Source organism: Penicillium oxalicum, chromosome VII (assembly GCF_001723175.1).
Source record: "Penicillium oxalicum strain HP7-1 chromosome VII, whole genome shotgun sequence".
Taxonomy (NCBI): Eukaryota; Fungi; Ascomycota; class Eurotiomycetes; order Eurotiales; family Aspergillaceae; genus Penicillium; species Penicillium oxalicum.
The window spans coordinates 2,295,921-2,315,204 of record NC_064656.1 but is presented as its reverse complement, the minus strand read 5'-3'; the positions used below and the strand labels follow the sequence as shown (position 1 = coordinate 2,315,204).

Here is a 19,284-nt window from a genome sequence, read left to right as displayed (position 1 = left end):
GAGAAGGGGTGCTGGTGGATAAAATAGAATGAGATTCCTATTTGAACGATCAGCTCCTCTCGTTTAGCGATGACGATCGATATCGACTTTTACTGTCGAGCACATATGTTCGGGATCATATGGGAGTCTTGGATCCTCATATCAACGGAACGGACCAAAGAATGAATTTGAACCTACCTGACTTTTACGATAAGGGTTTTCTCGACTTTGAACAATTTGCATATAGTGAGCTATTCAATAGGTCGATGTGCACAAAACATCCGCCGTGCTTACCGACACATCTCCCGCTCGGGATCTATCGTCTCGCAAGAATGCCGTTCTTCGGCAACCAGCGCCATAAATCATATCCGGAATCAAGCGCCACTGTCCTTTCAAATCGTCCTAGTTGGTTTCACCACGTGGGACATGCCCCCCATCAGATCAAATTGACTGTCCACCCCGTCCGCCCTCTCCACCCGGGCCGATCATGAACCGTGTGGACTGACAATGGTTACAGAGCGCCAAGGCCGAGGGCAACGACGCGCTAGGCTAGACTTGCTGGGCCGTACATGAATTCAAAGCAACATGACCAGCAGGGGGGACAATTGCGGCAGAAACTCGGCGCTTCAACGGCCAACGTGCAGCGTCCGGGATCAAAGCCCACCGACGGCCGGCGATCCCCCACGGTTTGGACGGGTCCACGACGCAGCGACGGGATCGACATTATGGTGAAGTGTGAGGCATTATTTTTTTCGAGTCTTTGGTTTTATCTGGGGTTTTAGTAGTCAATATGAAATGGGGGAACTCTTCACCTGCACCAAATGTGCGATGATGACAATATTGTCGAGGATTGACAGACTACATATCAAATGGGCAGTGATCCAAGGTTCCCTGTCTACGACGGCGATCACTCAGCAACTCTAAACAAATCTCAAATCATGATCTCAAGCCAAGCAAGTCAACAGCATATACCGTTCTCGCACACCGAGAGACTAATCCAGCTTCTTCTCCAGCTTCTCCGAATCAATTTCGTGACGACCGCCTTCCGGCGTCACGAGACCTCGCATTCGGGTGAAGAGTCTTCAGTCTCGGGAGACTCCGGGTAGGGCCGAGTGGGCGACATGCGAATATCCCAAGGGAACATCGACATCCGAGTCATCCCACTGCCCAAAGGGGAAGGCAAGCTGATTTTTCACTAGTGAGGGGAGTAATGTCGCAGCCAGGGCCACCTGCAGGATTGACGGGAACGAGTGCCACAAGAAGATGGAAAAAAGATGTGACGGCAGACGGCCCCTCCTGTGGACCTCAGGGGGTCGTTGTTTGGGGGCGTTGGGACTTGGTCTGGGAGGTAATTCATACACAGCAGTGACAGGACAGGGCTGCATGGAACCAAACTTGAATGCAGATGCAGGAAGTACCATGCAAATAGTGGATAATGAAATACTTGGTGTATGAGGTATTCCATTGAGTAATAGCTTTCGTTCATCAAATACTACCCATTGATCAAAATCACGAAGATGCAATTACCCACCATATTGGCACTCGCATTCCATGTCTCTTCCGTCCTTGACATCCCAGCAGTCCATCAAAAGCCCAGGATCGACAGGTATCGAAATCCCATGGACAGACCCACACAGGCGAGCTTCGATCACGAATAACATGGCTGGAAATATAGTAGCTCGAATAGACCGGTTCGGTTTGTGCACACATCTCCCATACCTAGTAGCCTGTGAGCCCGATTTAATTGCTCTGGTCTGTCCCAAATGGCAAACGTGTACGCACGCAATTGAAATTCAGTGGGCTCGTGAGAGCGACTCGGCGACACCTTCGTTATTGAATCCGGATTCACACGGTAAATGGCTGATGATAGGTCAATCTCTTCACGATCGTGGTTTCGAGGTCGACACCAAAGTACCAGAAAACAAAAGAGATCATAGACATGCAGGATCATTGCATAACGCATCACGGCACGCATCTGGTCCTTTGCCCCGCGTACTTTTTTGCCTCCCTTTCAATGCAAATCAGGGTGGTCAACTACTCATTGATGAACGATAGAATTCTGGAATCTCGAGCTTGAATTGGGATCTTGATGTTCCCAAAGGGGAATTTTTTGTAACTTTGGGACAGATCAAATCAACGAGTCTTTCAAGATGTTTGCTTCAAGCTGCCTGCCGCTCGAGTTTTCATCTTTTCTCATGGCCCGATTCCATTGGCTGCATGTGTCGAATTCACCCGACCGAGTGCATCTGGCCGCCACTAAAGACAGCATGCATCGTAAGGCTGTAATCAACACGGCCGACTCGTCACGCCGTTACAGTTCAGACTCCTCGGATTTGGAAAGCATCGGACAGGCAAAGGCTAGCAACGGCGAAATCCTGGGCTCTTAGATACCAGATAACCAGCTGTTTTTTCCCACCATTCGCCAAATCTCGAAGTCACCAATGAGAGTCGGGATATTTGTAAAATGTTGATAGCAAAAGGTTGCCGTGGTCGTGAGAAGGTGTCACGGTCACTGGGAGAGATTGGGAATCGCGCGGTCTAGACGCAGCAGTGAGTCTTCTACGTTAGGGGAGCAAAGGTACGCAAATGTCGGACCCGAGACTCGGCCGGGTCGAGGCTTGGCCCAACAACGTGACCTGGCAGCTGTCGGACCCGTTAGCACCGTTGGGGACGGATGTACCTTTCAGGGAGGAGGTACCACGTCCACCAGTGCCTGTCGAACAAACAATGTATGCTGAATGTGCTCAATGGAAGTACCCAATCTGCGCGAGTGACCTTTTTGGACATTGTCGCCCGTTCTGTAGGCGTGGCCAAGTTCAGCCCAGTGCTGTCCGGTCCCACTCCAGTTCCGTCGGTGCGTCTCCAATACACCAGCAGCTTCCGCAATCACCCAGACCCTCGTGTCTGCTGATGGTGGTTCACTGAGAAAAGGTTTGACAGCTGCTTGAGGAAGAAGCCCTGGACCACGTGAGGGTTCGTGCTGGATGTTCTAGCGCGAAAGCACGATCAAGATTCGGAACGCTTTCACGGAGTCACGGCGGCGCGTATCTGAAGGTTGTCGGAGCCGGCCGTGGGCCATCGAGTTTCTATCAAGTTTGTTCAACCCTTTTTTTTTGGGACCCGCGCGACAGCTAAGGTGATCTCGGCTCGATGTCACCGAACGAATCATCTGCTGGACAGGTTCAATCTACTTCCCCCCGGCCGGCGAGAGAGTGGATTCAGGATCTAGGAGAGCCTAGGTTTTCACACACCAGCCCAACACGTCTCACCAAGGCATCATTCTGGTCGCTACTGCGCTGTCGCTGACTGGCCTTTTCTCATTCGCGATTGAGCGGATGGATCAGACTCCGTGCGAAACTACCGTGGTGCTCAAGCCGACCCAGAAACCAACGAGGCCTTGCACCGGCGAAGCCGTATGTACTCTGTCCTAGCCTAGTCCCTCGACTACCTGCTACTACGGTAGTACGGATCACACGTAGACAGTACACCCGACGAGGACGCTCTACGCAGCACTCTGGCCGGTGGTCATTCTCATTCATGAACGGTTGGAGTCTCCACCTGGAACTTATCCCACCTGTCAGGTGCGGGTACATCTCACGGAGGGGGAACCACTCAGGCGGGCTCCATCGTCATCCCGGTCCGGCCCCTCCCCTCGTTCGCGTTCTTTTGCTCGGTTTGCTGTGCAGCTGGACTTTGTTCCACGGGTTTCGGATTTTATATAACGGCCTTGGCCCGGCCGAGAAGAAACGTCACTTTGTCTTTTTCAACTTCCATGGTTTGTGCCTTCCAATTCCCAAGGACAAAGTTGCTTGCTCGCCCAGAATTTGCCCACGGTCAATCTTCACATCTATATAATCCGAGTCTCCACTGGCTTGACAGGTTCACCCGCCACCCATCCATCGCCATAGCTCCTCCTCTTCTTCTTGACTGGGGCTAGCTGTCATCCTTTCACTCCCCTCGGTGTCGGACATTCGACCAACATTACGTGCTATCAGATTGGCACCGGTGTGTCGGTCTATCCATCTTCCGTTGCCAGATCTGCTCCTACAGATCAAATCAGTGCATGACAGTGCACAGCTGCCGTGAAACCCTCGCAATGCCCTTCACCCGCAGCCTCTACACGAATATGTCTCCGGACGATGAGCAATGCTTTAATCAGGCGTTGAGTCCCGAGCTGAGTCCACACTCACGCCCCATGGATTTCTTTCCCTACACCAAAGCCTCCGAGACTTTCCCCGCCAACTGGTCTTACGACGGCGCGATGGATCTCTTCCCCCTGGACCCGGTGGATCTGAACACACTCGGCTTCGACTTTGCCAACGGGGTCCCGGACGCCGACTCGAAAGATCTCTTCATGGATCCCTTCAACCCTTCCACGACCATTGGCGGGCTGAGCATGCCCACAGCCGACGACGCGCACTCTGTTTCCTCAGTAAGAGCACCCTATCCCAGGCTGTCTGTCATTGAATGCACCCGACTGACCCCATCTCGCAGGAATTTGAGAGTGACGACCAGTCATGGTCGTTGAGCGCCCGGCCTTCCATCGACATGACCGCCTCGTCCACATCCTCCACAACTTCTCCAAATGTCCCGCCGAAACCCTTCACTCGCTCGTCTCTCGCCAGCGCCCCTACGGCGAGTCCCTGTGCTTCAACACGCTCCTCCTCCAGTCCCGAAATCAAGCCTCAAGAGCACAAGATGTCTCGTGCCGACAAGCGACGCAAGACTCGCAGCCTACCTGTCGATGAGGCAAATACCGAGGCCACCGCCCCAGAACCAGCCGCCGCCTCTAAAGATACTCAAAATCGTAATGCTGCCAAGCGTGCCGCACACAACATCATTGAAAAGCGCTACCGCACAAACATGAATGCCAAGTTCCTCGCTTTGGAACAGGCTATCTCGCCCGCCAGTGTACGAAAATCTTCTCGTGCGGCGGCTCATGTGCCCGCAGTGGGTGCAGGTTCTCTGAAAAAATCCGAGATCCTGAGCAATGCCTTGATCTACATTGAGCGCATTCAGCAGGAAAATTTAGCCGCACAGAAGGAGTTGGCCCTGTTAAAACAGGGCCTTGTCTCCGGCGGTATGTGGAGATCAACCAAGCAAGGTCGACCGTGATGAGGGACTATGACTCTACTTGCTCAGTCTTCTTTGACCTACCATTTTCTCTCTTCGTGACTTTGTCCCACCTTTTTCATCTTTGCTTTGCATCTTCACTACCCTCCATCTACCTCCGCCAAGGGCTCTACCATGACGATCCCTTCTCAGAGATCCAGTGCCAGGCAGACTATGGATACCCTGCCGCCTCTCTTTTCTCGCTGGCGACCCCTGAAAAAAAAAACAACCATGCATGTTAACATTCTTGAAACTCGACCGCATCGGTACAAAATATGTGAACATTATATTCATTTGAGCCATGTTTTACCATCTTCATCTATGTGACGACTAATGGGGAAAAATGGGTGTCCAAACGGCGTACGGGGATCATCAGATGAGAATCACGACTCGGCGTTTTATGTTTCATATTATTGGATCTTTCTTGTGATTGTTTTTTGTCTTCATGCCATCACCATATCATGATCCTGCCTCCTCTGGCTACTCTCCCATCATCATCATCCTCCTCCTCCTCCTCCCTCCTCCTCCTCCTCCTCCTCCTCCTCCTCCACTCGTCGTCATTACTGCCATTATTCTACCAATCCTTTCGTGATATCACAACCTCTGAGAAATTCGAATTTCGAGTTGTACAATCCTCCTTTACATCTTTGAATTATCAATGAGCATTCAATCTGCTGGGAGAATGACCATGTTTTAAAACCAAGGATCATCGGATACAATGCGGTCGACATTAATAGATTCGACTGACACACACTTGGATTCGAGCTCTGACGCCCAAACCCCCGTCTGGGCCCTTGAGAATAGATGTCAAGTCCGAAAGTCCGAAAGACGGCGCTTAGATCGCCACCGCGCCAATAGACTTTGATATCTTTTTCCCACACACATGCCATCCGGTCTAGAACTTGTGTCTCTGTACCTATTGAATATACCTCTACTTAGCACTAGTTACATCAATGACAGCTCCGTGATCCAAGCATCACATCATCATTTGACGAGGTATGTCGTAATATTTCTTTCACAATGTGAATGAGACTGGTCGTCCAATCAGTATACGTCGGGTTTGCTCAAGTCTCGGGAACGATGGGCACATGGTTATTCCCCTACATCCAGACCCGTTCCCCATCCCTCATCACTACCCTACCTCTAGAAGGCCTGGACCAAATCGATCTTCCGTTGACGGAAAGTTTCCACTAAGGTAGGCATATGCTACCCACGAACCCGTGCTCTGAAACTCTGGTCCTCACCCCCACCGGCCTGTCGATTGTAAAAAAGCAACGACGCACGCCGGAATAGGTAAACGGTCCGGCCGGCGGGAGATCACATCCACGGCTCATGTTGGACAAGTCAAGAAGTGGATCGTGTTCGTTGGGAAAATCAGCCGGAGAGTTCATCAAATGTCGGGTCTGGATCGGGCTTTCTAGTTATGAACTCATACTGTAGATGCCTTCCATTGGTCTACATATACCTAGTATGGTTGCGACCGTTGACGTGAACCCCCCACCCCGCCGTTTTCTTCTTGAAGAAATTGGTTCCGAGAATGGATGGCGCGGATGGATGCTCTCGCTAATTCTGGTCGCATTTGGTACGCCCAGTGAATTTCGATTCCAAACTCCAGGTTGGTTCCCAACTTGTAGGTGTGATTCTGTACTACCGTATTTTTGCCTCTGTGCTCTTTCCAAGTGGTTGGCAAAAAGCGCCGAGTGCGTTGGATGTCTATCCGGGTTCGAGGCAGACATGGAGTCAAAGAAATGGATTCCGGCTGAAGTTTGCACCGATCGGCTCCACTAGGTTCCAAAATCCTGTCCTTACTACCTATGTATCACGTTGTGGGAAAAAAGATGAAGGGGGGCATTCCACATGAAGTGTCATTACTGCTTATATATTACTTTCGGAGCGGGTCGGACTTGGAGATTTTCATAGCACTACGAGATTTTATGATGATCTGTCAAGTGTGGGGCAACGGCCCTCTACTGAGCAGTGCTAATATTTATTTGTCAAAATGCCATCTTCTCGCTAAACACCGAACATGGGAACATGCTGGAGATCTGGATTCAAGACTTCATGCCATCACATTGCTCATGTCAGGTGTCCATATGCTGCAAAGCCCCGGGCGTACAATACACGATCGGCCCCTCAGTCTTTCTGATCAACGGGCAGATTCTCGCGTATTAGAACACCCTTACCTTTCAAAAATTGTCAAGGGTCGATAATCCGAGGTCTGGCCCCGGCCAAGATCATCGAAGACTAGTATTACCTACGTGGCACCTCCAGCTGGATCTGGATTTGCACGTTGCATGAGCCCTGCAGAAGAAAAATAGGAACCTAAAAACCCGCAGAAACTTTGGATTACAAAGGCTGTGACAGAGGAAAGTAATGAGAGTGTAAAATAGCTGACAGTACAGTATTTATGTACCTGACAATACTGAGCTTTAAACTTTCAAATCGTCACAACTCTAAATATGGATCCTTTTGTTCTAAACGTGGCCAGCAAAGCAAATAGAGCAAACATGTGGAGCACCTTGGAAGTCGTGGACTCCCCTTTTACATACTTTGGAAGTTTGTCCTTTACTTGGAGAGCGTCTATCTAAATTCTCCATCGTTCGTCAGAAGCGATCGCGCGAACTCAACTTCAACACAAGTCCATCAGTATCGAGTCAGAAAGACCTGATGACTTTCGGTACAGGTATTTTCCTTGGCGGTAGCGGTCGAAGACCTTGTTACGGACATCCGACGGCCTCGCTGCATTCCCGGATTGGTGAAAAATGGCCAGGGGAAGAAAAAAAGCGCCCGCATGCTTACGGCAAATCGTGTCGTGATTTTTACGGGAATGGTGTCAACCTTGAAAATGCGGGGAAATGGACAAGCATTGGCACCGCAGCGCTCGCATTATAAGTGATCATCTTCCGAGAATATCTCCGAAACTTGTTCAGTCTCACGTTGCGTGGATGAAAATACCCCTACAGTAACGATTAGGGATTGTTCCAGCACGTTCATCGAGATGGGTGATGATCTTTGGACAGTCCTGCGATTTGGGTGAGAAATGCGGGCACACGTTACACGGGAGGTAAATCCCAAGGTGTTATTGATCGACGAAGAGACGAATAAAACCCATATACGAGCCTCTTCTGTGCGTTTGAGGACCAGGACTACCTGTGATAAAACACATTGCTGTTCCAGGTGTGAAGGATTGTTTGGTACAGAGGAGCCACCGTGGGTCGAGATCGTAATGTTGGGCGCTACTTTGGTATACCGGTCTGGGGCACGGCAGAGCATCGCGGCCCTCGAGCCTGTTTCCAGTTAGTGCGCCCGGCCACGCACTGGCTGGGGGGCATTATAAAAGAAGACGGCCAGCGACTGCAACAGAAGGTAAACAAGAAAGATTGATAATTCGATAAACTCCACACGCTCAAACAAATCACTACAATGATGTTCAAGATTAGTGCAATCCTCACTCTGCTGCCTCTTTTGGCCATGGCGATGCCTTCAGCGCCGGAGGCGCCCCACAGCAAGCGATCAATCACCTGTCTCAAGGTCGGACAAACAGCTACAGCCACCTGGACCAATAGCGCTGGAAAGCGTTGCTCCTTTGTCGGTGTCGTCGGAAGCAACTATGGTGCCAGCAGCTCTGGATCAGGAGAGTGAGTGAACCTTTGATGTGCCGAAGTCATCAAAGTCGCCATCAGCAACTAATCAGACCTCTGCAAATTCTGCTAGTTACTCCTGCAATGGCCGATGTGGTGCTGGCTGCTCAGGCACCGCAGTTGGTAATGCGTATACTCAAGATTGCTTCTCTCACGATATTTGCTCATACTTCAACAACGCCAGCGGAGGTGCAAGGTAAGTTAACCTTGACGAGTCCGTATCAATTGCGCATTGACTCGATTAACACTGTTTTAGTGACCCGAACTGCGGAGCCGCCTTTAACAGTGCGGTGGACGACACGGCCTTTGGTGCTCTGAATGGATGCTCGCAAAGTAACCCATCATTGGCCGTGTCGAAGCCAAAGTCCTCTCCTGTCTGCGTTTAAAGCCCTGGTCCTTCTTTGTGTTTCCCCCCACTTTTTCTCTTGTCGAAGAACTGTCTCGGGTACTTATCCTTGAGATCTTGTCGGCGCACTCTCTGAAACTCAAAAGGAAGTTGGGGGAACGGCCCTGGATAATTACCTCTAGTGCACGATTGAGTTCTTTCAACGATTTATATTTACCAGAGACGTAAAACTCATGTTTGTGCACGCAAAGTGTCGCCCAAGACTGACGTCTGGAGCAGTGCTATAGTGGAGTAACCCGGAGCTTCAAGAAGAATAATTAACAGGGTCCTCAACAGTCGCCTAATCAAGTTAGTTGGTCGAAAGAGACTGTAAGACTAGTACTGTACTTACCATCCAATACGACAAGCCTGGTTTCTCCATGTATTCTTCATACGAGGCTTCCGTACTGTAATTCATGAGCTATCTGTACACATTCTAGGCCTAGCGGGAGATTTCTTCAGGTTCTATTCATCTAGTGAGATAGGGAGGTATTTCCACTCCTCGATGAATATATATGCAGCACGTACGTTACGAAGTCAGGTCCTGAACTACAAAGGCTGTACGACCATAATGCCGGTCGGCAGTACAGTATGACCCCCCGTATACATATTTCCGCTTGAAGATGTTCAATCCAGATGACAGCGGCACCTGCGCAGAAAAGTCTTCGCAAAGAAGGGCTTGGAGTTCGAAGGCAGGGCTTCTCTGAGGAATTGTAACGTTTATGATTGTTGTGTTTGCTGGATCAATAGGTGAGTCGGTGGTCGGGTACTTTAGAGCCAGTAGCGATAACTCCGCTGTGAAGTGCCCGTGATTGGATTTCCGCTTACTTTACACTTTATGAATAGATATTCTAATAAGGCCTCTTTATCATCAACCAGCACCAAGTGGTCGAGCAGTAACTCGATCATCCCATCTTCCTTGGTCTAGTGGTCATGATTTCCGCTTGTCATTAACACCGATAAGCGCGGGAGACCGGGGTTCGATTCCCCGAGGGAGAGTTTCTTTTTGCACCTTTCCAGATAGTATCTGGAATACATGCGTCTCTTTTTTTTTCTCGGTCGAAGCTTCGATAGCGTCTGATAACAAGGTCGTGATCTGAGAAAAACAGAGAAGTCCTCTTAAAATGAGACGCTTCGATTGGGCAGCCTGAATATCGAGGATGACTGCGGAATGGAGACCTACACCATGTCATGCTTTTCACCCAACGCGGAAATTTGTAGTCACAATGTCCTGTCTTCTGGAATAGGGGCGACATCGCATCTAATACAATCAAATAAAGCGGAGTGCATCTGTCATATGATATTCTGATGTTGACTCTCAAATGCCTACGCTGGACTCGACAATGGAACTCAAGTGACGGGCATAAAAAGTGAAATGGTAAAGACATGGAACCGAGGAGAGGTCAACAAAGGGACCCTAGTTGAGAAAGCTCCAAAAGCCTGACGAGATTCGCACACAATCTTTGCAATGAAATCTTGCCGTGCGTGAGACAAGCCACGTGCTGGCATCGGATTGTCCCATTTACCACGACTGTCAATGTTGCGCCGCTCTGACAGCTAAAAATACACCGTCACCTAATATTGGCAGGACTCTCTGGGTGAAACTTTTGTATAACCGCACCGCGGTCCGCGTAAGGAGGTCGTACACAGAGCGTTCTTCGAGTTGCACCTCACTTTGATACATGAATTGAACCAGGCGGCCTGTCATCTGTCCTCCCCACTCCAATATCCGCCTTGATTCACTGTCTTCAAAGCGACCATGAACCTCGCCGTTAGTAGCTCGCTTTCAGAAGACGACCATGATATGCTCCTTTGCGAACAAGTCCACCAGTGTAGGCAAATGGGTGCACACGTGATGTAAGCATACCAACATGTTGTCACTGTTTGTTCGTTTGATCTAGAGGTTCAAAGCGATGTTTGAAAACACATGATTGACCTGGCAGCGCTCTATTTAAGGTCATAAGAAATCGAGAGAAAGTGTGTACGTCACTGAAATCATGGTTCAGCTTACCGAGGAATCTGCCTCGACTCGCGGGTGAGGACGTGCATGTACATGCCTGTTTGGGATTTTGCAGTGGTCTGCAATCTGCGTACTGCGAGGTACCTGATAAGCGCGTCCCTGACAGATGAACTGCCGATTCTGGATGCGATGCCCAAGTGAGAGACGAGTCAGAAAGACAAAGTACTCCTTCAACCCCTTTGAAAATCAAGAAGGCTCCTATCTTGTTGTTCTGCCTGAAGAACGACGACATGATTTCATTAACCCGCACGTCCGAGCTCGAATTTGCCGAGACCCACCATTGAAGCTCAAATCTCGATGGCCGTGTCCTATCCGTTGACAGCTTCCCCAAACAAGCAGGAACAAGCAGATAGTCTATCGCCGAGCGGCGATTTTCACCAATGCCACGCTCCGGCTAGAAAGGGAAGTCTTCTCGGGTGTCGCCAGCGCGGCTTGACTGGTGTCTTATTGGGCGTATGTCGTAGTCCGCGTGAAATTTCACAGGAACAAGCTTATGCTAGTCACAGTATACTTCAGCCACAATGACCATACAAAGGGTTATCGTGTGATTCCGGACATGGCCTCAGGGATGAGTGGATCTACCTCGGGACCTGAATGGATGCAATGTGCTCGTCTTCCCCGGATTATTATCTTTGGCAATATGCCAATCAGCATGAGTAGATGCTAATGCCTGAGAGGTTGTCCTGGCCTGTTGCGGAGTGGTTCGCTGTCTCCCAGATCTTCGTTGGATGGATCGGTTTCCCCGGACTTTCGTTAGCAACGCGCTCCGTGCCAGTCCTCGCTCTTTTCTGCCGCCCTGTGCTGTACAATTCTGACGCCTACTTTTCGTTTCAAACCCCTTCGGCTACAGGGGAATTCTGAGGGTGGGAATGGGGTCTCTGTGGGTCTCTTGGAGCTGACTGTGCCTATCACGAAACGGGCATCGGCACATAGTATCATGCTCACCGTTGACTTTTCCCATGATAGCCGGAGCATTGATGGGACATGAGACTCTCATGAACGATAAGTTTATCGCGCCAGGCGTTGATATGTCAGTCACCGCCTGTCATACAGTTCTGGACAATCTTCAGGACTCTCCTATCATTCCCCTATCATTCTCCAACTGCCGCGATAGAAAGTTCCTTATCGGCCCGTGGCTCTCGCATGGACTTACTCGATTAGGAGTGGCAATTTCACCTCGTACCGCGACGTGCACTCGACACCCAGTGCCTTGCATCAGTTGAATGACCAGCCTGTCGGCAATGTTGGGAATGCTCATCAACAAAAAGGTGAATGTACATGGTATTCTCACATGTCATGTCTACAGGTATGAACTACGCTTATGGACCTGACTTTTCATGCCGGTCTTCGATAGCAGTCAAGACGGCTTGTCTTGGCGCTCCACGATAGGGGCCGGCGACCGTAAATCTCATGTGTGGCTCCTGCAAGCATGATCCCTGTCCACGTCATACATTCGTGGTCGTCTCTAGTAAAACGTCCTGTCATCAATCGTCAATTCCACGATGCGAGGCTCTTGTACACGGTCAACGTCCAATGTCCATTGTACGCCTTATCGCGGTGGAGAGCAACCGCTCAGATGGCTCGTCCCAGCTTAGAACTCGAGCGCATCGAGTCCTTTGGCCCACTACAGCAGGTCCATCCGAAGGCGGAACACCCTCCCCCCGCAAAAAAAAATTCCATTCGACACACGATCAGCGATTTCTATGACCAACGAGTCTTGAGGACGTGACCAATATCCACCCATTCAGATTGTCAACCCCCCGTCAGCTCCTTGAGGAGACACTATTTTTATTGGTTCTCCATCGTTTCCAACTTTATCTGTGCTGTGCCCCATAGGATCACTCCGGGGGTGGAGGCGCTTCGTTGTCTGTCGGGCGACATCGTGTTGACGCTGGGAACTGATACCCGGGGATCAGAGCGCAGATTGGCAGTCGGCCAAGGTCCATTCGCCTTCTCTTAGCTTTCCTGCTTAAGGTTCAACCCATTGAACGGTTCAACACCAAGGGCCCAAACTCTCGCAGCAAAGAGGCCGAAAGCTCAAAAGAGGGGAAAGGCTGGTCATCTCGCCCAAGCCCTCTCGTCTCGCTCTCTCCCCTTCCTCTCCTCTCTTGCCCAAGGCTATATAGAAACGCGATAAAGTCCACTTGTTTGGGACTTTATCGTCGGTCTTTTTCTCCTATCAGTTCCGGCGTCGGAAAATGTGTGCGCGCCTTTCTCAATTGCCCCGTAAATCGACTATCACCGGCTGAAGAAGAACGATCAAGTTATGGACGTGGAGTCAAACCAGCTTCCCCTCAAGGTGCCTCTCGAAAACGACCAGGATGTGCAGGATGCCAATGATCTGGCGGGCATGGGCCATGCCCAGGCATTGACTCGCAAGTTCAGCATATGGAGCATGCTTGCTCTTGCGTTTTGTGTCCTCGGTATGTCTTGTCCAACGCTTCTCCCGGGCTTGCTGAACATGCCGGCAATATCGCAACCGTGAAGTCTCTTGTCACTGACCCAGCATGTCATGATTTCGTTTTTCAAAACGATAGGAACCTATTCAACCTTTGCCCAAGATCTCAGCAGCGGTCTGAGTAATGGCGGTCCTATTAGTATCCTTTGGGGTCTGGTGCTGGTCACCGGATGCAATCTTTGCGTGGCAGTTTCCCTAGGAGAATTGACCAGCAGCATGCCGACAGCTCTTGGCCAAGCGTACTGGGTATACCGTTTGTGGAACACGCCTCTCGGTCGCTTCTGCTCCTACATGTGTGCCTGGATCAACACATTTGGCTGGTGGACTCTTACAGCGTCACAAGTCGCATTCATGACAAATTTCATCCTGAGTATGAAGACTCTGTTTTATCCCGATTGGACGGGTGCTAGTCAGGGCTGGCTCCAGTTTGTGGTCTACATTGGTATCGTCTTCCTGATGACTCTGGTCAACGTGGTCAGCTGCCGTCGAGAACAGATTCTGCCCTGGATCAACAATTTTGTCGGCATTTGGTTCGCCGGCCTGTTCGTGGTCTTGTCGATGACGCTCCTCATCTGTGTCGGTGTCAAGAGCGATCTCAGCTTCCAATCGCCCAAGTTCGTGTTCGGCACGTGGATCAATCAGAGTGGCTGGAACGACGGCATCACCTGGTTCATTGGTCTTGTCCAGGCTGCCTACGGACTGACGGCATTCGACTCGGTCATCCACATGGTCGAAGAAATTCCCAACCCGCGCCGCAACGCCCCTCGCGTCATCTGGATGGCCGTTCTCTTTGGCGCCATTTCTGGTTTCATCTTCATGGTCGTTTGTCTTTTCTCCATTCAGAATCTAGATGCTGTCTCCAACGCCGATCTCCCATTCATGGAACTTATTCTGGAAACCGTCGGTGCCAAGGGCGGCGCTGTTCTTCTCGCCTTTTTCATCTTCAACGGTATTGGTCAAGGCATCAGCATCTTGACCACTGCATCCCGTCTGACATGGGGCTTTGCCCGCGATGGCGGTGTCCCCTTCAGCGAGTACTTCAGCTACGTTGACCCGGTCTGGCAGGTGCCCGTCCGAGCACTCTGGGGCCAGGGAGTCATCATTTCTATCGTGGGCGTCCTGTACCTTTTCGCCAACACGGTCCTCGAGGCCATTCTGTCAGTGAGTACGATCGCACTGACGGTATCCTACGCGATGCCTATCGTGGCCTTGCTTGTTGTGGGACGAGACAAGCTGCCTGCTGGAGGGTCTGCAGGCTTGGGTCGCTGGGGTCCCTGGGCCAACTGGATCAGTATCATCTACTGCGCTATCACGACTGTTTTCTTCATGTTCCCCGGCAGTCCTAACCCGGCCCCGAGTGACATGAATTACGCTATCGCGGTTTTTGGCGTCATGCTGGTCATCTCCATTGGGTTCTGGTTCATCAAGGGTAATCGCAAGTACCTGCAGACCGATGATGCCATTGCCCAGATGTTTTATGCGCAGCATCTCGAGCATGCCGAGTCTACTGCCCCGCCTCGATCGGATGCCGATTCGAAATGAAGTCGACACATGTCACCGCTTGTTGTCGTCGTTTTTGTTGCTATTAATAACTTGACCATGATTTCAAGCTTGGTCATCTAGCCGACAAACTGTTTTCACTACTTTTCTTCCCCATCTGGTTGGAGGCTATTTATTAGCCTTTTATTGTTTTGCGCCTGAGTTGGGAACGCCTCTCTGTATAGTGAGTGAAGGTACATAGCGATGTACACATGCTGACGTTTTGTACAAAATGACCGAGATGTTTATACGAAGAGGTGAATGTACATACTTCATGATACTCAGGATATGGTTGTATTTCCCGGTAGTTGAAAGCTACCTACCACATCACTTCCTAAACCGAGGCACTACAAGCACATCACTAGATTCTCCAGACTCCCATATAGACTACTCACTGCCCGAGACGCTGGGATAGCTTTGGAATGCTCCATTCCCGTGTATTCTTGCAAAGCCGGAACCTCGAGCTGCGTGGACACCAATCAGGAGCCGCCCCCAAAAAAGGAAGGGAAAAACAAAATATTCCTACGTAGTATGTGACATCGTTCAGAACTTCTACTACTCTCGGAATTCCTCTGCGTCCTCAAATCAACCCTACTCTTCGTATCATCAACTCTCCATTCTGCCATTACCTGCCCTGGCACATTTGATTCAGTCGGTGAACTGAACTGAGTAAGGCTTAACAGCATCATCGGAGCTTTCTTTTTTTTCCCCTTCTTCTCTCATATCTGCCTACTACTAGCGAAGACATAGTCCAGCATAAGTGATTTACAAGTAATAAGGAAGATGGATGTATGAATGACCTGCCCCATATTATTACTCACGACAATCTGGAGGACGATAATGATGACGGAGCTTCGCTGATTATGATCTATAGAAATATCTTGACCTGTGATTACGAGCCCGGAAAGAAGAAAAAGCAAAGGGGGGGGAGGGGGGGGATAAAAGAAAACAGAGAATGAGAAAGTAGCTGAAGCCTTAAAAGATAGTAGTTTAGAGACGCGTCCTAGGTATTCTTGGTTACGGTGGAATATAGAGACATCAAACGAGGGAATTGGAAAAGAAAATGTGTAAGATGGGAAAGCCGCTCAATTTCAATTGAAAGAGGGATGAAAAGTGATACAGTAAATGAAACATGTGTCGCTTTCATTCGAGCTTGGTCATGGGTGATAGAGGGAGGGGTCCCGTCAGTCAAAAGACGATTCTGCCCCGTAACGGTTTCGAGACTACGCTCGTCTCGGACGACTGGATACAGCGTGATGAGTGATAGTGTTCGCCTTTTCTGATATCAAGTCGCGAATCTGGTCTGCATCTTGTTAATCAGCTCTTGTAAAGCAAAGGCCCGTGTTTGGCCAGGATCTGGTGTCTTCCATGCTACGGTTGATGTCTCTGAATACTATTCAAGTAGCGATGCAAGGCAATGTTTTGCAACATGTACCCCATTCTATCGAGCGCAGCACAATAAAGCACTTTATTTGAGTCGACTGAGCTCATCCTGCCAGCTATCACTGGAGCTAATTCGGAGAGTCTCTGGTTAATACTAATGAACGGTTTGAGCTTCCCTCAATTAGAGGATTTTTCGCGACCACGATCAGTCCACCGTCGGCATTTGTTCACCTACCAAGTCCCGCTCAATATGCGGAGTGAAATACAGAGGAGCTTTGTCTCGGCAGGTTGATTCACCGAGCACGCAAGGGTCTGTGCGAGAGATTTGAGAGAGAAACAAGAATCTCTATACTGTGCTGCATGTACCAGTCTTCTTCGTCTGACTTGTAGAAACATCGCTCTCAAGCTTCGGGTGCTTTAGTGATAGCTGGGAGTTCAGTGAGACTAGAGTCTCCATCTCTTCATTTTAAGGATTGATGTGTGCGAGGTTTGTTGGAAGTGAATTGGCCGTAAAGTCGAGCCAAGACGGCGAGATTCTTGGGGCATGCGCTTGGGGACAATAGCCTTCTAGCTGCAGATTTGATGCATGCAGTTGAGTACCCGCTGGACCTCGAGGTTCAAACAAAAGAAAAAAAAAAGAATAAGCTCTAGATCGAGCATTCGCGAATTGAGCGAAGGGCTCTAGAGTAACCTGTTCAATCTGCCTCTGCGTCTTGGGTTTCCATATCTCTGGTGGTGTTCAGTCTATCAGCACCCGATGGCCCGTGACCGTGGGAGAAGAGCAAGTTCGCCTAGAGTGGTAAATCGCAGAGATCTGTCAGATGAGCCTGCATACTTAGCTCATCAATTTGGTCGATGGAGATGCTCGAACCGCGAAAGTAAAATTGGGGGGAGGAGACAGGGAGCAGCTAGATGAGGAATCTACTGTACTCACCCTTGTCGAGGGGTCCACGCTGAAGTGCGTGAAGTTCTTTGCTAAGGCCATGAAGAGACCTGAATGCCTCTTTTTTTTCTTCTCGCGTCTTCTGCTGAGACTGATTCCGACCGGAAAAAGGATCAAATAGATTTGCGACGGACTTCACTTTGTGAGTCAACGTGACATTTACCAAAATACCTGACTGAAGTCTCGTGATCGGGACGGTGCCGGGCGAAAGGATCCAACTTGACCACGCTGATTCTTCAGTCGACTCTAAAAGGAATCGTACTCATAAGGTCCCAGGCACAGCACGAGGAATTTGCACTTCATTGATCCATTGACCTATCCACCAGCTCCAGCCTTCTCAACAAGCAGACCAATAAATTAACACGCTCGGCTCAACCCCACACGCATTGTAACCCTTTGGATGTGCCCGCATCAGAATCCAGAACGAGAATACCGTTGGAGAAATTATGCGATATCTGCAGCAAGCCGTCCAAGCTCGAGCTTTGCAGTGCAGCGTCCCCGCTCTGAGATGGCGCCTCCCGGACCGAAACCCCAGGTGGGATAGTGGCCCACAGTGGCTCATACTTCCCATTTAAACGGTGGCAAGACCGGAGAAATGAAAGAGGGTTCATAGGCTACCAGATTTAGGACCACCTTCCTTTTATGGAAGATCGGAGGATCGAGGGGAGGAGGAGATAAGCGAACAGAGTGAGACCTTCTTGTGGTGGCCCGGAGAACAGACTCGGCTCCCAACTTGCGGGATGATATGGACTCATTCTAATTCTCTCTAGACTGAAAATTGAAGGGGCCACTTCTAATTGCGACCGGGGCGAAAACTCGCACTCGCAGCCATAGTACCGTGGGACGCTCAACGGCTATCTTTCCGATGGAGACGAAGGTTGTGTATACCGCCGGTCTCCGAGCTTGTTCGATAATAAGCACGTAAGCGAAAACTCTCCGGGGTGGATGAGGTCCTGAACTTCTGGAATGAGCATTGTCGACCGCAGCCGCTATCAGCCACAAGCGCCTCCCGCTGGCAGCTCAGACGGTCACTCGCATGTTGCAGTCGTCGTTTTGCTATACAGATTCAGCCAGGGACCTTGAACTCTAAAGCCACCGAGCCGAGCAACGGCCTCTGCTGCAAGAGCTTCCCGGTTTTTCAATGCAACTCAGCTACAACACAACATGGCGGACTCGTACCTTCTGCATGCCATTCTTGTCTTCGCTGTCCATTTCAGCATGTCAAACTATATATCAGTACAACATGGCGAATCCGGTGGTTCACCCTCTACGAGGACAGCCGAGGCAATCGAGACAGGAGTCTGCCACTCTCCTCACCGTGGCTTGATGAACTTCCTGTTCCTGTCCGAGTCTCCACCAAGATGCCACCTTCTCTTATCTCCGCGCCCTCCCATCGCGTGATTCGAGGTTCCTCAATTTGAATGGAACCTCACCAAGACTCGATTCCTCAGCAATACAGATGATGATTGGGCCGATGACCGTGCCAAGCAGAAGCAAGTCTTGGCAGGAGACCTGCCTCCTGGGTCCATCTCACGTATGATTGGATCAGCAGGTCAGGTGTGATGAAAGGCATTGTCGGTCGTGAGGAGAAGTCCACAACCCCAGAATTCATCCTAACACAAGCCTCAGGAATCCGGACGAAAGTCACACCCCGATCAGTAAGAGGGAGAGGGAGGGAGGCTACCGGAGGCCGTTCTTTAACAGGTGGCACAAGGTTGTCCCGAATGGCGAGTCATGCGTATGTCCGTCCTCATCCGAGGAGCTCGAGTTGTCTTTGCATCGCTGCCCAGCCACTTCTGCAGGGCCTGACTGGACAAGTGTGTA

General features: G+C 50.3%; 6 protein-coding genes and 1 non-coding gene across 7 annotated transcripts; 6 read left to right on the top strand and 1 right to left on the bottom strand.

Moving 5' to 3' along the window:
• Window positions 1-2,129: 2,129 nt before the first annotated feature.
• On the top strand, window positions 2,130-2,366 carry POX_g09289 (uncharacterized protein; the record flags this gene model as incomplete). Its single annotated transcript, XM_050118046.1, has 1 exon — window positions 2,130-2,366. One exon carries the CDS (start codon window positions 2,130-2,132, stop codon window positions 2,364-2,366), a length of 237 nt encoding a protein of 78 aa, XP_049966190.1.
• Window positions 2,367-4,075: 1,709 nt separating this feature from the next.
• Window positions 4,076-5,094, top strand: POX_g09288 (uncharacterized protein; the record flags this gene model as incomplete). Its single annotated transcript, XM_050118045.1, has 2 exons — window positions 4,076-4,411; window positions 4,474-5,094. 2 exons carry the CDS (start codon window positions 4,076-4,078, stop codon window positions 5,092-5,094), a joined length of 957 nt encoding a protein of 318 aa, XP_049966189.1.
• A 3,420-nt stretch (window positions 5,095-8,514) lies between these two features.
• On the top strand, window positions 8,515-9,118 carry POX_g09287 (uncharacterized protein; the record flags this gene model as incomplete). Its single annotated transcript, XM_050118044.1, has 3 exons — window positions 8,515-8,729; window positions 8,806-8,928; window positions 8,989-9,118. 3 exons carry the CDS (start codon window positions 8,515-8,517, stop codon window positions 9,116-9,118), a joined length of 468 nt encoding a protein of 155 aa, XP_049966188.1.
• A 912-nt stretch (window positions 9,119-10,030) lies between these two features.
• Window positions 10,031-10,116, top strand: POX_tR163. Its single transcript has one exon. It is a non-coding gene; the product is annotated as a tRNA-Asp (tRNA).
• A 3,287-nt stretch (window positions 10,117-13,403) lies between these two features.
• POX_g09286 (uncharacterized protein) lies at window positions 13,404-15,137 on the top strand (the record flags this gene model as incomplete). The annotated part of the gene is made up of 2 exons (XM_050118043.1): window positions 13,404-13,560; window positions 13,675-15,137. 2 exons carry the CDS (start codon window positions 13,404-13,406, stop codon window positions 15,135-15,137), a joined length of 1,620 nt encoding a protein of 539 aa, XP_049966187.1.
• Window positions 15,138-17,256: 2,119 nt separating this feature from the next.
• Window positions 17,257-18,071, bottom strand: POX_g09285 (uncharacterized protein; the record flags this gene model as incomplete). The annotated part of the gene is made up of 3 exons (XM_050118042.1): window positions 17,257-17,331; window positions 17,452-17,593; window positions 17,842-18,071. 3 exons carry the CDS (start codon window positions 18,069-18,071, stop codon window positions 17,257-17,259), a joined length of 447 nt encoding a protein of 148 aa, XP_049966186.1.
• A 553-nt stretch (window positions 18,072-18,624) lies between these two features.
• On the top strand, window positions 18,625-18,861 carry POX_g09284 (uncharacterized protein; the record flags this gene model as incomplete). The annotated part of the gene is made up of 1 exon (XM_050118041.1): window positions 18,625-18,861. One exon carries the CDS (start codon window positions 18,625-18,627, stop codon window positions 18,859-18,861), a length of 237 nt encoding a protein of 78 aa, XP_049966185.1.
• Window positions 18,862-19,284: the final 423 nt, after the last annotated feature.